This window comes from Caenorhabditis remanei, chromosome III (genome assembly GCF_010183535.1).
Source record: "Caenorhabditis remanei strain PX506 chromosome III, whole genome shotgun sequence".
Classification (NCBI taxonomy): domain Eukaryota; kingdom Metazoa; phylum Nematoda; class Chromadorea; order Rhabditida; family Rhabditidae; genus Caenorhabditis; species Caenorhabditis remanei.
In genome coordinates this window covers 1070788-1087147 of record NC_071330.1, presented here as the reverse complement: position 1 = coordinate 1087147, position 16360 = coordinate 1070788, and the positions used below count along the sequence as shown (strand labels likewise).

Below are 16360 nucleotides of genomic sequence, written 5' to 3'. Positions count from 1 at the left end.
TTTGAAGAATAATTAGTGATAAAACACAATTAATGTTTTGGCGCATTCAATATGCAAAAAATTTCCAGAGAAAATCATCTACAAACCTCTTTTTTTTCTCTGGAAATACTATGAGGTGCGTTGTAAATTTAAATTTTCGATCGATGTGACGTCACAGGCAGCAAGCGCGCCCCACCGCACTCTCACCAACGGCGGGTGATTCGAATCGATTCACCTGGCCACCATCCGCCAATTACCGTTTTTTCACCATTTTCAACCGTTTTTCGTGATTTTTTCGATTTTTTCCCTCGAAAAACCTTGAAAAACTACGAAAAATGACTGATTACGTAGTATTCGAAGAGCCAAACGTCAAAAGTGCCGAGTTTTCGTGTCAGACAGAAGAGGTTGGTGGTGAATTTTGATTTTTATTAATGAAATAGTTATGAATATTAATTTAGATTGCTCTAGAGAACGAGGTGACGCAGACAGATGAGGAGACAATGTCAAATTATGAGAAAAACGAGAAAAATCCGGAAATCGCGTACTGGAAGGCGGTCGTGGTGAATCGGAAGAATGAGGTGGATCGGATGAAACAAATAAATGAGAAGGTAGGTTACAGGGCCCGTCTGTAGCTCTAAAACCGATAAATCCCCATTATTTAGACCCTGAAAATCTATAAAAATTAACAAATTTTCAGTTGGAATCCGAGAAAATTGAAAAAACAAGGAATCTGGAGGCGAAACAGACGGAATACAACCGACTTTATGATTTGGGAAACGAGAAATTGAATGGGTCGAAGACTGAAGATGAGGAGGAGCCGGAGGGCGAAACGAGCTGTAAATAAGCAGTTTTTGTGAATATTTTGCATTTATTTATTTTTGAAATGAAGCATTTACGGGATTTTTAACTATTTTTTTGGTATTTTTCACTTTTTCTCGAATTTCTGTGACTTTTCGCAGTTTTATATCTCAATTTTCATAATTTTCAGGTTTTCAGGTTACTGTAGGTTTAAAGGAACATGTGGTAAAACCTGGTTTCGCGGCGAGATCCAGTACCGCGAAAAACTGGTTTTCGAGTTCGAATTTCAGTATTTTGACTCATTCTGGATAGTTTTTCCGCCACTTTTCTCTTGATTCTGTTGGTTTTTTTGCTCAGAAATGTTTAAATCACTGATGTTTGTTACATAAGTGTTTTTGTTTCGTTGAATTCCATTTAATGTTAGTTAAAATTTGCAACTTTTTCAGAATCTTTTGAAATTTGTTATTATCCTCTTAAAATCCTTATTCTAGACCTCAAATTCTCCTCGAAATTCATATTTTTCACTAAAATTAGTTCAAATCCAGTGCCGTGGTTACTGTACTTTTAAAGGCGCATGGCTCCAAACTTGTTTTCGTGGCGAGACCCAGTGCCGCGAAAAGTTGGAATTTGAATTCGAATAATCATGTTTTTGCTCATTTTTCCTAGTTTTTCTCGTAGTTTCTTCTAATTTTTTGCATTAAACTCAATTTTTGCGGTTGGGTGTTCATTTTCTCCCAGTTTTTCTCGAAAAAATCTCTTTCATTATTGCTTTTTCGTCACTTTTCTCGCTTTTTACCCAAAATTTCCCTCAAAACGTTTAATTTTCTTCCAGATGAGCAGAATCGGTCTCGTCCAACTCACCAGCTCGGCTCGCAACAGCCCATTCGGCGTCGAGAAGGCGGCGTTCGACAAATCGGCGAGCAATAAAGTGAAAGCGCATCCAGAACCGCTGAAACTCAAAAAGTATCAACAAGTGGCACCGTCACCACTCGCCGTCACTCCGGTTTCATCGCCATTCGACGTGTTTTGTGAGGAGAGTAAGGAGAACGTCGAGACGCAGACACTTTTCGAGGTGAGATTGATAAGAGGCGAAATTAGGGATAAGACATGATATTAATCATTTTTGATATGTCGGAATGCTTTCTATTCTAACACTAATTCATCAGAATATTAATGTGAAAATTGAGGAGAAATTTGCTGACAATACGGTAGTTTTAGAGGTAACTAGTGCGAAAAAACGGTTTTTAACATAGAAAATCCCGCTGAAAACGATAAAATTAATGATTTTTTTGTTCCAGAACCATTCAATCTCCACTCAAACCTCCATCTCCGTTCCACACATCCAACCCGCCATCACTGAATCCGATTTGACCGCCGACACGCCCACTGTCAACTACTATCGAGTGATGGCCGATCGACTCCAGATGGACTACGACGATGAGATCGAGCGAAACGGTCGATTGGTCGCGGAGCTCGGCGATTTGGCTGAGCAAACGACGAAAATCGACGAAGACATGGAGATTCTTCTCGAAGTGCTCGCCGACATTGACGAGGAGCAGATGGGCGATGAGCTCGGCACCGCCCATGTTTAAATTATTTTACTGATTTTATTTCTCGCTGAAATCGCTAATTTTCTGTACTTTTTACCCACTTTTCTGTATATTTTCTCCAAAATTCTCACTTTTACGAGTCAAGGCCACTATAAATTTCAAATTGTCATTATTCTTATTAGCTCACAACTTTTCCCGTCATTTTAAGGCTACCCGATAGAATTATGATCACAACCATAGGCAAAAAATTGAAAAAAAGTGAAAAAAACAATTATCAAGCTCTAAACATTGAGGATCCAGATTTGTGAATCAACGTCAGAAACACTATCGACGACACCGCGGAGATCAAGAATATCACGTCGAACCATCGATGATAGAAGTTGAATTTCAGATCTCCGAGAATTCGTGTCAGAATCGTTCGATACTCTTCGGGCACGTTCATTCGCATCAGAAGGACACTCGACACGAAGTACATTCCCTGAAAGAAGTGGACTTTTAGAGGAAAAATTGAGAAAAAATGCCGAAAATTCACATTTTTTAGTGAAAATTGTGAAAAATCCCGGGCGAAAACGCGTCACAGGCACGCCAGACAGTTCTAAGCTGCTCTAATGGATTGTCTGGCGTGCCATGGGCGCGTTTTCCAAAAAGCATTGTTAATTTTTCACGATTCTCGCAGTTCTCCGTTTGAATCGAAAAAACGCGTCAAAGGTGCGCCAGACAAATCGGAATTTCAGAAGTGGATTGTCTGGCGTGCCTATGGCGCGTTTTCAGAGAAATGTTGACTGAAATTTCTCAATCAAACTCAGTTTTTAATATTCGAGACCAAAATAGAGGAATCTGGCGTGCCTTGGGCGCGTTTATTAGAACTTTCTGGCTTTAACTAGCTGTGATTGAGATGTGTTGCTTGCTTTCGGAAAAAAAAATTCCGAGTACGTCAAAGGTGCGCCAGACGACCCGAAATTCTAAAAATGGATTGTCTGGTGTGTCGTTGCCGCGTTTTACCAGTAAATTTGGGAGAAAATTGCTGATTTTTGTGTTTTTAAATCAGCAAAAAGGCGCCTCAGGCACGCCAGACAGTCAATTTTCGGGTTTTGAAGGAAAAACGCGTCCTAGGGACGCCAGACGACCCAAAATTCTAAAAGTGGAATTATCTGGCGTGCCATAGACGTTTTTGATTTATTAGTCGTTTAGCTGATTTTCCACTTTAACCTGCCCTTTTTCTGAAATACTCAATTAGATTTTTCATGTACGTAACTAAAAAAAACGCGTCCAAGGCGCGCCAGTAAATCGCAAAGTGCACAAATTCGAGTTTCTGGCGTGCCGTTGACGTGTTTTTCATAAACTTTGTTGAAAGTAGGTGATTTTGGTATTTTTAAGCACGGGGAAAGTGAAAACGCGCGCCTCTGGCACGTCAGGCAGTCAGGTTTTCGGATTTCGAAGGAAAAAAGAGTCTAAGGAGCACCAGAAATTCGAAAAAGTGGATGGGCTGGCGTGCCGTTGACGCGTTTCTTCAGAAACTTGATGGAAACTTGCTGATGTTTGTATTTTTGAGCCAGGTGACATTAAAAACGCGCCTCAGGCACGCCAGATAGTCAGGTTTTCGGGCTGTGAAGGAAAAACTGGCGTATCGTTGACGCGTTTCTTCAGTGATGCTTTCTCCTAAAACTCACCATAATCTGAGCCATCAACAAGGCGATAATATTGGAGAGTGATGACGTGGAATTACTAATCGAAACGAAGAATTTGGCCATAGTAATAAGAAGACCACGAACCGAGGTGACAGCAATGACACCGACCAAAAAGAATGAAATATACTGTGACCAGAATGAGATATCCAACGGAATACCCATCCAATGGACACCTATTTCGATGGTTTTCGTCACTGGGTCGACTTTTCCGACACGGTCGAACACGATGTTGATGAATGAGATGAAGATTTTCCAGATGCAATAAATGGAGAAGAAATGGCCGAGAATGTTGAAGTAGATGCCCATGAATGTCTTGCTAAACTCCACTCGATTCAACATTTGACGAAGTTCTACGAGATCTAGGAATAGGAATCGGGCAAGCGTCTCCAGTGGTGTGATCTCCTCTTGGAGACGTCTGGAAATGGGAAAAATTAACAAGAAATTTAAGAAAAATGAGTTTTTTTTCACAATTTCAAGCGAAAAAATATTGTCTGGCGCGCCTGCGGGAATTCCAGATTTTTGACTCCAAAAACTCATTTTTTCCAAAATTTTTGGTTTTTTCGGTCAAAAATGTTTGAAAATTTTCGCACAGCCTTGATCCGGACAAGTATTAACATCTGGAGCGCCGCCGGCGCCTTTTTTCTGTAAAAAAGAGTTGTTTTGGACATCCGGATATTCGGACACTCGAACAGACAGGAACAATCTGGCGCGCCTGCGACGCATTATCTCGATATTCGGTCATACAGACGAATAACCCTACAGAACGCATACAATCTGGGGCGCTTTCGACGCGTTTTTTCAAAAAAATTATCGAGTTTTTTGGCCGTTTTCTGGAATACTCAATTAGATTTTTCATGTACAAAACTTTAAAAAACGCGCTCAAGGTGCGCCAGTCAATCGCAAATTGCAAAAATTCGGGTTTCTGGCGTACTTTTGACGCGTTTTTCAGAAGCTTGGTTGAAAGTAGGTGATTTTGGTATTTTTAAGCACGGGGAAATTAAAAAACGCGCCTCAGGCACGCCAGATAGTCAAGTTCTCGGATTTTGAAGGAAAACCGCGTCCTAGGGACGCCAGACGACCCCAAAATTCTAAAATGTGGACGGGCTGGCGTGTCGTTGACGCGTTTTTTGAATTTACTAGAAATACAGATAAACAGAGACTGGTGTTCCTTGGGCTCGTTTTTTTTAAGTAACTTCAGAGGAGAAACGGCCTGGGGTGCCTTTGGCGCGTATTTTTGGAAAATGATTAATTTCTAGTTGTAAATGTCATAATGGGACGTTTCGAAACAGTTGCCAAGTGTCTTTCGGTTCAGGACTCAATCCTTACTCAATCTGTGACGCCAACGTGGATCCGCTGCTCTTCTCACTGAAATTATCGAATAATCGCTCGAAAAATGTGGTTTCTTTCTGAGTTTTCCCCTCGTTCAGTCGATTCTTCTCCTGACTATATCGTGCCACTTTTCTCTTTTTCAACACGATCAGATCCATCGTGTGAGTGAGTTTCTTCTCGAGTTGACACACATGGAAGTCTTCGACCTGGAAGAACGATTTTTTGGTGATTTTTTCATTAAAAATTGGTAAAAACAATGATTTTCAACCTAAAATTGTCTATTTTTGAGTGAAAAATAGTTTTAAAAAAAAGGCTTTTTGGGTGAAAATTTTGGCTGGGTCGCCTTTGACGCATTTTCAGATCGTGGGGGCGCCTTAGGCGCATTAAAAATTGAATTTAAAAAAGATTTTCAGCCTAAAAATGTCGATTTTTGAGTAAAAATAGTTCAAAAAAGGGCTTTTTGGATGAAAAATGGATTATCTAGGTGAGGATTTTGGCTGGCGCGCCTGTGACGTACTTTTAGAGCGTTGGAAATAGTCGAGACAATTGACTGGGACGCCTTAGGCGCGTTTACCGGAAAAAAGTGAAAAACCTCAGTTTTGGACTATTTCTGATGGAAAAAGGCAGACTTGTCACGGGCCGGGCCGGACTCAGGAAAAATCTCGGCCCGGCCCGGCTCTTTTGAAACATTTTGAGTTTTTGATTTTTTTTTGGAAATTTTAGGAAAAATGTGAATATGTATGATAATTTAAGCATTTTTACTCTTATTTTCCGAAAAATTTTAAATAAAATTTGGTAAAAACGGGTTCCCATTTTTTGAAATCAAGAAAAATTTCGGCCCGGCCCGGCCCGGGCCGGCCCGATTTTTGACAAGTCTGGAAAAAAGGGGTTTAGTCGAAATTTTATAAATTATTTTGTATTAGAAAATAAGAAATTTCAGCTGAAAAGTGATTTTTCGAATAATTTTTTTTTTAATCTGTTAAAAGTGTTCAGTTTTCGAGATTTCGTTATCAATTTGTATCGAAAATTCCGGATTTTCGCCTAGAAATTCCATTTTTCAGTATTTTGACAACTTTTTTGTTTTATTTCGGACATCTGGACATCCAGACACAGGGACATCCTACAATTCAAGCCAGCGAGTATGATCCGGCTGGGGCGCCTTGGGCGCGTTTTCAGAGCGTAAGAAAGCTGTGAAACACCTCAATTATGGACTATTTCTATTGCACAGCACCCTGCACGGGGAACGCGCAAACAAAAAAACGAAAATTAGCCGTAGGGCACGTTCACATTGTCTACAGTAATACTCAACAGAAAGGGCAAAATTTTACTGAGTCGGGCACATAAAAGCTTGAATGTCTCGATTTCCCGAAATTTGTTCTCAGAATGCATATCCATTTCGTGTAAAGGAAGACTTTTTGTATAATTTTGTGAATTTTCATACTCTATTATTGTGTATTCGTGGTACCGACTCGAGTTTTATGCAAAATCAGTAGTCCAACTGCGCCGAAAAAAACGAGTTTTTCGGTATTATTTCAGTTGGATTTTCAATTTTCGAAATCGGAAATTGGTTTCTGAACAGAAACAAACCATAAAATGAAGAAAAATAGTGTAAAACCTCTGGTTTTGCTAATTTTTCAAGTTTTCAAAAATTCGAAAAATCTGATTTTTGCTAATCGCCGATTCTCAAGAGGAATAGTTTTTTGATTTTTATGACTTTCTGATGTGGAATAATGTTGAAAATGTCAGAAAATCGCAAAACTATCCTGATTTCTCTAATCACTAAGCGAGAGAGTATGCTAACGAGAGATACGCAGACAGTGGGAGAAATTTTGAAAGCTGTGCGCGTTTCGCGTTTTTTGCGAGCTTGTTCCTCGTGCAGGGTACTGTGTATTGGAAAAAGTGGGTTTCTAGTGAAAAATTCATCTATTATTTGAAAAAATTGACTCAAACTCAGATTTCCTAATAGGAAAGTTGAAAATTTTAGCTAAAAAGCGATTTTTTTAACCAAAAATCAGTTTAAAACAGTCACTTTTCGAGATTTCTTTATCAAAATGTTGCGAAGATTTCGGATTTTCGCCTAAAAATTCCATTTTTTCAGTATTTCGTCAACTTTTTTGTCTTATTTTGGACATCTGGATGTCCAGACACAAGGACAGACTTCAAATTAAGCCTGTGAGTAATAAGAGGCTGGCGCGCCTTAGGCGCGTTTTTCTTTTTTCAGAACGTAAGAAAAAGATGAAAAGCCTGAATTTTAGACTATTTCTATTGGAAAAAGTGAGGTTCTAGTCAAAAATTCATCTATTATTGAGGCTGGCGCGCCTTCGGCGCGTTTTCAGGTCGATTTTTACCGATAATTCCGGATTTTCGGCTAAAAATTCAAATTTTTCAGTATTTTGACAGCTTTTTCGCCTGGTTTTACTCATTTTCCTCCCCCAAAACCCGTACCGGTCTCGTAAAAAACGTCATATAACAATACGGAGCATTGACAGCTCCAAATCCGGAGAGCACCGCCATAATAGTGACTCCAACGACTCCAACTCTGGAGATGACTTGTTCAATGGTAAAGATTCCATGCTTCGGACTGAGCATCGGAAACGGATCGCCAATTTTCCAGAAGAAATAGATAAAGACAAGCCAGAGACCGACTGAAAGAGGGAGTTGGATGTGACGACGGACGAGTCCAGAGACGATTAGAAATGAGGTGTAGATGGGAATGATGACGACGAGAGTGATCAGAATCAGTGAGAGACAGAACGTCCAGCAACGGGAACGCGATCTGCAAATGTATGGGGGTGATGAGGTTTATGAGGAAGTTATTAGCACGGCACGCTTCTTACAACCGCGCTCTACCGAAACCGAAGAAAATAGTGTGCGAAATTGAGAGACACAGAGAAAAAGAGACACTTTTCAAGAGCATTTCGGTGGGGCGCAGTTGTGAGAATTGTGCTGAGCTAATATTATTTTGCCAAAGTTCTTATACATTGAAAAATGTCTCTTTTTCTATGAGTCTCTCAATTTTGCACACAATTTTCTTCGGTTTCGGTAGAGCGCAATTGTAAGAAGCGTGCCCTGCCTATATGTGTTTCTGTGTGTCTAGAATGTCCGGATGTCCTTTATATTTCTAGGATGGTTTGTCTGTATGTCCGCACCCTCGGATTTCTTGATGTCTGTGAGTCTGTAAGTCCATATGTCCGGATGTCTGTCTGGAAATCCGGATCAGGACTGTGCGGAAATTATTTATTTTTTTCAAGTTTTTCCATTTTGGGCATACTTGTCATTTGACGGGCCGGCCCGGCGGGCCGAGGAAAAATTTTGCCGGCCCGGCCCGGTCGGCCCGGGTGGAAAATTTTTTTAAATTTTTGCACCCCAAAAATAATTTTCAAGTGCTTTTTTATCACTAAATTCACTGTAGAACTAATAAAAATCGTCAATTCAGTCGAATTTTTGCAGAAAATGCCCCAAACACCACTTTTTCTAAAATTACTGCTGAAAAAAACATGTTTTTTGAAAAAAGTCGCTTCACCCGGGCCGGGCCGGTGAAAATTTGGAAATCGGCCCGGCCCGGCCCGGCCCGTGACAAGTATGATTTTGGGAACGCGATCTGTGAGTTTGGAAAAATCGTAGAATTTCCAGCTTGTTTGAAGTGAAATTCTAGCATTTTTCGCTCAAGAATCATTGTAATTCAGAATTTTCCACTTTCGAATCGAAAATTGTCGTTTTGGACGGTTTCAATCTGTCAAAAAGCGTCACAGGCGCGCCAGACACGTTCAGAATCCCAATTTAGACGTTTTTGAGCTCAAAATCTCAAAATTCGAGTAGGTTTTCCTAAAAAAAACGTCAGAGGCACGCCAGACACTATTTTGACAGTCTGCCCACTCAAATTTCTCAGAAAGCGCGTCAAAGGCGCACCAGACATTGAAATTTGTCAAAAATTCAAACTTTCAGCTTTTTTTCTTCAAAATTTTGTATTTTCTTTTGAAAGTTTCCAAAAATCTAGCTTTTCAAACCGGAAACTTCCATCATTTTTCAATATTTTCGGTAAAACTCAGTTTTGTCAGTCGGTCTGTGTGTCTGTATTTCCGGATGTCTGGAGCGCAATTTTCTTGAAAAACCTCTAAAAATCTGGATTTTTTCGCAAAAATCTGGATTAAATTCTAATATTCAGTGTTCTTTTGCAGTTTTTAAGCCAAAAATCACAGTTTTCCCAAATTTTTTGTCATGAATCGCGTCGAAGGCGCGCCAGACTATCCGAAAAGGGGCTCATACATAAGCTCAACTAGAATAATCGGACTGATTTTTCTCTAAAACTTGGTCTGTCTGTCTGTATGTCTGAACGTCCGGATGTCCAATTTATGAAAAAAACTCACAACGGGGCCATAACATCAGCAATTTCAAAAATGATCAGTTCAAAAAGGCTGCAAGAAAAGGCGAAAGTCAACGAGAAGATGAATTGGACCGTTCGATTGTGTACCTGAACTCTTTTCCTTTATTTTTAACTCAATTTCAAAGCACCTCATAATTTTTAAACAACTGTTTCGTATAGAAAAGCCATCCGGTGGCGAAAAACAGGATAAGCGATCCGAGCATGACGTTTGCATCTTTTGTGTCGACATCGGTGAAATTGTCCATTAATTTTTAACTGGAATTCGTGAAAAAATTATTGAAAACGGCCCGAAAACCTTTGAAAAAAGTCGAAAAAAGTCGAAAAAATGAAAAAATAAACCTGAAATTGAAAAAATAATGCAAACGCGCTCTACCGCACACCCGCTTTTTTTTCGATTTTTATTCGATTTTTCTCGTTTTTCCCCGACTTAAAACCTCATTTTCCTTCATTTTTCTTCAATTTTCCTCATTTTTTTTCAAATTTCAGTCAAAAATGAAGTATGCGCAACTTGTAATGGGCCCTGCCGGCAGTGGAAAAGTGAGAAAACCCATCTAAAACATGCCTGAAACGGAATTTTCAAAATTTTCAGTCAACCTACTGCTCGGTGATGCACAATCACTGTCTGAGCGCCGGAAGAACGTTGCGAATGGTGAATTTGGATCCGGCGTGCGAGGTTTTCAATTATCCGGCAGTTGTTGGTAAGGGAAATATCGATTTTTGGAAAAAAAAATTAATTTTTGCGAAATTTTTCCAGACGTTCGCGACTTGATCAGTGTAAACGATGTTCAGGAGGATGAGGAGTTGATTTTGGGACCGAATGGAGCATTGGTCTTCTGTATGGAGTGAGTTTATTGGAAAATTTTAAATTTTTCGAAAAAAAATTGAATGGAAGCTCATTTTTATCGATTATCCAGAGAAAACTTTAAAATTCAATAGTTTCCTATTATTTTCATTTGAAAAAACAGCAATTTTTGCCCCAAAACTATAAAAAATCGGCTTTAAACCCCCGATTTTCGACATTTTACCTTCAAATTTCTGTTTTTGTAATTTTTTTGTCAATTAACAGTCTAAATTAATGTTTACAAGAGAATTATCACCTGCAAATCACTATTTTTCCCTCCGAAAACTTCAAAAAATGCTCTTTTTTATCATTTTCATCACAAAAATTCGAAAAAATCGATATTTTCCTTCAGATATCTAGTCCAAAACCTGGAATGGCTTCACGATGAGCTCGACGAGGGAGAAGACGACTACTTTGTGATCGATTGTCCTGGACAAATCGAATTGTACAGTCATCTGCCAGTCATGCGTCAAATTGTCGATGCTTTGAAAGTACGGAAGCGAGAAATTATCGAAATAATGAAGAGAAATAGTCGGAAATCGAAAAAACGTTTAAAATTTCCTTGAAAAGCAATTTAAAAATCACTAGAAAAGCAGATTTTCATTAAAATTTTACTTAAAGTTAGAAATTTCGATGAAAAACACTAAAATTCGTAGAATTTCCAGCTTGTTTGAAGTGAAATTCTAACATTTTTCGCTCAAGAACTATTTTTCCACTTTCGAATCGATACTTTTCGTTTTGGACAGTTTCAATTTGTTTAAAAGCGTCACAGACGCGCCAGACACGTTCAGAATCTTAATTTGAACATTTTTTTCTTGATTTCGGGCTTAAAATTTGAAATTCGAGTAGTTTTTCCTGAAAAAAAACGTCAGAGGCACGCCAAACACCATTTTGACAGTCTTCCAACTCAAATTTCTCAGAAAAAGCGGCACCGGCGCGCCAGACCATTCAAATCTTTCAGTTCGATCCCTGAAAACAATAATTTTCTAGTTTTTCTCATAAAAATGCGGCTCTTGAGCAGTTTGGAACCTATATTAGTTCTTATTAGCCCAAAAATGCGTCACAGACGCACCAGACATGTTGAGAATGCTAATTTGAACGTTTTTACTCGATTTCGGGCTCAAAATCTGAAAAGCGCCAACGGAGCGCCAGACACTGAGAAGCGAAATCTTTCCACTCAAACCTTTCAGTTCGATGTCTGAAAACCAACATTTCCGAGTTTTTCTTATAAAATTTCCGAATTTCACAGGCGCGCCAGACACTTTCAGTATCCTAATTTAAACGTTTTTGGTCGATTTTGGGCTAAAAATCTGAAAATTCGAGTCGTTTTTTCGTCGAAAAACGTCAGAGGCGCGCCAGACACTAATTTGACAGATTTCCTCAAATTTCTCAGAAAAAGCGCCAACGGAACACCAGACCACTCAAACCTTTCAGTTCGATGCCTGAAAACCAACATTTCTGAATTTTTCTCATAAAAATGCGGCTCTTTAGTAATTTGAAACCGATTTTAGTCATATTTTTCCCAAAAATGCGTCACAGGCGCGCCAGAGGCCACTTTCCACTTCAACATCTTCCTTTTTTTTTAGTTATATTTTTCCCAAAAATGCGTCCCAGGCGCGCCAGACAAGCGAAAATCTCATAAATAGATTCTCAATCCCTTTTTACCTCAAAATCTTCTATTTTTTTTTCAGTCTTGGGACTTCAACGTGTGCTCTGTCTTCCTAATCGACACAAATTTCGTTCTGGAAGCCGAGAAATTCATCTCAGGCGCTCTGACAGCCCTCTCCGCAATGGTGGCTATCGAGACGCCGGCGATCAATGTGTTGACAAAGATGGATTTATTATCAGAGAGAAATAAGCAGCTGGTTGACGAATTCCTCGAAACAGACACCCGTTCGATTGTAGATCAAGACGAGACTGCGTGGAATGAGAAGCATCGAAAATTGACACGAGCGATTGCTCAGGTGCTCGAAGACTATTCGATTGTCAAGTTTGTTCCGTTGAATTGTGAGGATGAGGAGAGTATCGATCAGTTGTTGCTCACTATCGACACTACTATTCAATATGGAGAAGATCTCGAAGTCAAGGATCACTACCCGGAGGAAGTCGATCCGGAGGAATAATTGAGGGATTTTTGAGGGATTTTTGAGGGTTTAGAAGCGAAAAATAGTGCTTTTTGAGTGATTTTCCTGGAAAATAACTGAAAAATAGTGTTTTCAGCTCATTTCTATTAGTATTACACGCTTCTTACAACCGCGCTCTACCGAAACCGAAGAAAATTGAATGCGAAATTGAGAGAATCAGAGCAAAATGGTCATTTCTTTAGGTTATTTCGGTGGAGCGCCGTTGTAAGAACTGCTCCGAGCTAATAAGTTTCACAATTTTTTGACAATTTTGAGCCACTATAGTGGTATTTTTCGGGATTTTCGACCATTTTTAGTTTGAAACACTTATTTTTTGGTAGTTTTTGCACATTTTATCAGTCTTCTTCATGATTTCGGTTCAATTTCAGCGAAACATACTAAAAACCACAATTCCGGACATTTTCTGCCTATTTAGTCTGAAAAAATACGGATTTTTCTAGTTTTTCCAGCTGAAAAGTCTTGTTTACAACCGATTTTTATAGTAATTCACTTCAAAATTTGTGGTTTTTTGTGAATTTTCTTTTGAAAAATCTCTATTTTACCACTTTTTTCACTTGAAAACCCCCTAAAATCCATCAATTTTCCACATTTTTTCTGAGTTTTTCCTCAGTTTTCCTCGATTTTTGTCCATTTTTGTTGAATTTGTCATTGTTAAAATTGAAATATCCGTTTTTTTCTCTTTTCATATATGATTTTGTACCGGAAATTTCCGTCATTTATGCATTCTTATCATCCCCTTTTTCCACTTTTTAACTCATTTTCAGCCCCAAATTTTCAGCAGCTTTCCAAAAGCAATGGATCTACCCGGCCCTCCTGATGGGCACATCCAATTCTATGAGTTTCAATCGGCTCTCGATAAGTTTCAGATTGCAAATGACGTATTGCTCAAAGCAATCGAGAAGTCGGCCGTTTTTATCAAAATTAAGGTAAGTTAGGCTGAAAAAACACTAATTTTTGATGAAAAACTCGTAGTTTTTAGAAAGAAAATGCTAAAATTTCAGGAAAACTGCTTATTTCGAAAAATTTGTATAAAAAATTTTATAAATTTCGCTCAAAAATGCCGAAACTGTGATTTTTTTTCTCAGTTTTGTGCTCAAAACCTCAATTTCCCAGCTTGAGACTCACAATTTCTGAATTTTTCTTGTAAATTTGAGTCCTCAAACTTAGAAATTAGGGGAAAAGTTCTTATTAGCCCAAAAATGCGTCACAGACGCACCAGACATGTTGAGAATGCTAATTTGAACGTTTTTGCTCGATTTCGGGCTCCAAATCTGAAAAGCGCTAACGGAGCGCCAGACACTGAGAAGCGACATCTTTCCACTCAAACCTTTCAGTTCGATGTCTTAAAACCAACATTTACGAGTTTTTCCTATGAAATTTCCGAATTTCACAGGCGAAAAATTAAGAAAAAATCACTCATTTCGACATTTTTAGCGAGAATTCGATGTTTCAGCTCATATTTTTTGAGTTATTTTTAGCATGAAAACTCTCATTTTTCCCCAAAATTTCCAGCCAAAACCCCACCTGAGTTTCCTCAATCAATTCAAACAGTGCAACGGCTACATCTACGAGGAAATCAATCGATACTATCAGAATGATGAGATTATGAATGAAAATTTGCTCAATGAGACACTCGAATTCAACTATACAATCATTGTCATCTGGGAACGGGTACTTTGTCGAATCTTCAGAAGAATCGATAGTGTTCCGGTGAGTTTTCAGACAAAATGAATGGTTTTAGCAGAAAATTCGGGTAAAACTCATCAAAAAGAACCAAAAACTGAAAAAATCAGCTCAAAATTACCTAAAATTGGCAATTTTTAACTGAATTTCTCGCTGACAAGGGGGCGGAGCTTATTTTTCAAATTTCAGCGCTTCGCCGACGTGTCCACTCCTCTTGAGAACGTAATAAACACGATTAGAAATCTTCACGAAGTAGTTGAATCCCCAGAAGTCCAGGGAATGGTGAGTTGGGGGAAAAAGCGGAGAAGGCGCGCCAGCCGGTGGTCAGAAGTGTGGCGGTGGTCAAAAAAAAGGGGTTTTTTCTCGAGTTTTCCTGAAAAAAACGACTAAAAATACCAATTTCAGCAGATTTTTTATCAAAAAGTTTGAAAATTTTGCAATGTCTTATGTGAAATCGACTATTTTATGCCGAAAAAAACCAAAAATTTGAAATTTTTGGATTTTTTTGGTGATTCAGGAGATATACATAGTATTTGGCGGCAATTGGTCAAAATTGAGCTAAGAAATTAAAATTTTCTATCATATTTTTCTCATTTTTGACCAAAAGTCCCTGGAAAAACTCATTTTTATCTCAAAAACTGTAAAAAAACGTAGTTGTCAAGGCCCGGCTTTAAAAAATGACCCTTTTTTCCACTTTTTTCAATTTTTCATCGAAAATGTGACCATTTTTGACTATTTTTCAGATTTCCTTCTAATTCTGAATGATCGTCGAAAAGTTGACTTTTTTGCAAAAAATTTCAAAAAAATTGAAAAAATTTGAAAATTTGACTTTCGCGCCAATTTGCCCGGGCCTTTCAGCCCAAAATTTTAAAAAATCATTGATTTCCTCTATTTCAATCTGAAATTTTCAGAGAATTCTCCGCTATCCAGAAATCGAACTGGACGAGACGAAACGGAATCTGGAGAATCAAAAGAGAGGAGCCTATCACGAGAGAGAACGAATTCATGATCAATCGTCACAAACGTTCAAATTGTTGGAATATGTCAGAAATCTGAAAACAAGAGAGAGATTGTATGCAATGAATGAGATAATGAAAGAGAAATTCAATGATGAGGTGCGTTTTTTCAGCAAGAGAAAATTGATTATTTAATTAAAAAAAAAAAAAAATTTCAGCGTTTGTACTACGATTTGAGCATGCCGTATGGAGAGTTCGTGAAAAGATATGAATCGATTCATAAGGTAAATTTTGAGAGATTTTTTGCTGAAAATAAGCTGAAAATTCAAAAAATTGCTGAAAATCATTACCAAAAGGACATCGGGACGTACAGACAGAGTATAAGTAGCATTTGGGAGAATCTGGCGCGCCTTTGACTCCTTCAAACATATACGGGAATCTTAGGTAGCAATACGAACGAAACTGGCGCACCTTTGACGCGTTTTCGATCTGAAAATAGGCTGAAAATTCAAAAAATTGCTGAAAATTATTACCAAAAGGACATCCGGACGTACAGACACATAGATGCAAGCGGGAGTAGCATTTGGGAGAATCTGGCGCGCCTTTGACGCGTTTTTGATCTAAAAATCGCTAGAAATCGTCGTTGAATAGACATCAGGACATTCGGATACATAGACAGACATCTAGATGAATGGAAACGTCACTAGATCGAGGCTGGCGCGTCTGTGACGCGTTTTAAGAGTGTCAAAGATCGATTTTTGTCAAAATTGAGCTCTAAAGTTTTTAGTTTATCAACAAAAAACGGGCGCGCCTTTGACGCGTTTTTAAACAATCTGTATAGACATTCGGACAAACAGAGAAACATACAGACGAAAAAACTGTGAAATTCTTATTTTTGACCTCTCAGATAGATCTGGCGCGCCTTTGACGCTTTTTTGAACAAAATGTGGGGGTTTTCATCAAAAAAATCGGCTTGCGGACATCCGGATAGAATCAATTTCAATAAAT

The 16360-nt window shown here is 38.6% G+C and overlaps 4 protein-coding genes across 4 annotated transcripts; 3 read left to right on the top strand and 1 right to left on the bottom strand.

Annotated features, from left to right (window-relative positions):
* Positions 1-314: 314 nt before the first annotated feature.
* Positions 315-823, top strand: GCK72_008353 (uncharacterized protein; the record flags this gene model as incomplete). Its single annotated transcript, XM_003104946.2, has 3 exons — positions 315-383; positions 438-587; positions 677-823. 3 exons carry the CDS (start codon positions 315-317, stop codon positions 821-823), a joined length of 366 nt encoding a protein of 121 aa, XP_003104994.2.
* A 786-nt stretch (positions 824-1609) lies between these two features.
* On the top strand, positions 1610-2369 carry GCK72_008352 (uncharacterized protein; the record flags this gene model as incomplete). Its single annotated transcript, XM_003104845.2, has 2 exons — positions 1610-1849; positions 2076-2369. The coding sequence occupies 2 exons, from the start codon at positions 1610-1612 to the stop codon at positions 2367-2369; spliced, it is 534 nt and encodes a 177-aa protein (XP_003104893.2).
* Positions 2370-2601: 232 nt separating this feature from the next.
* On the bottom strand, positions 2602-9722 carry GCK72_008351 (uncharacterized protein; the record flags this gene model as incomplete). The annotated part of the gene is made up of 5 exons (XM_003104957.2): positions 2602-2805; positions 3998-4430; positions 5342-5550; positions 7790-8120; positions 9712-9722. 5 exons carry the CDS (start codon positions 9720-9722, stop codon positions 2602-2604), a joined length of 1188 nt encoding a protein of 395 aa, XP_003105005.2.
* Positions 9723-10220: 498 nt separating this feature from the next.
* On the top strand, positions 10221-12692 carry GCK72_008350 (uncharacterized protein; the record flags this gene model as incomplete). Its single annotated transcript, XM_003104852.2, has 5 exons — positions 10221-10265; positions 10318-10426; positions 10483-10570; positions 10922-11060; positions 12261-12692. 5 exons carry the CDS (start codon positions 10221-10223, stop codon positions 12690-12692), a joined length of 813 nt encoding a protein of 270 aa, XP_003104900.1.
* Positions 12693-16360: the final 3668 nt, after the last annotated feature.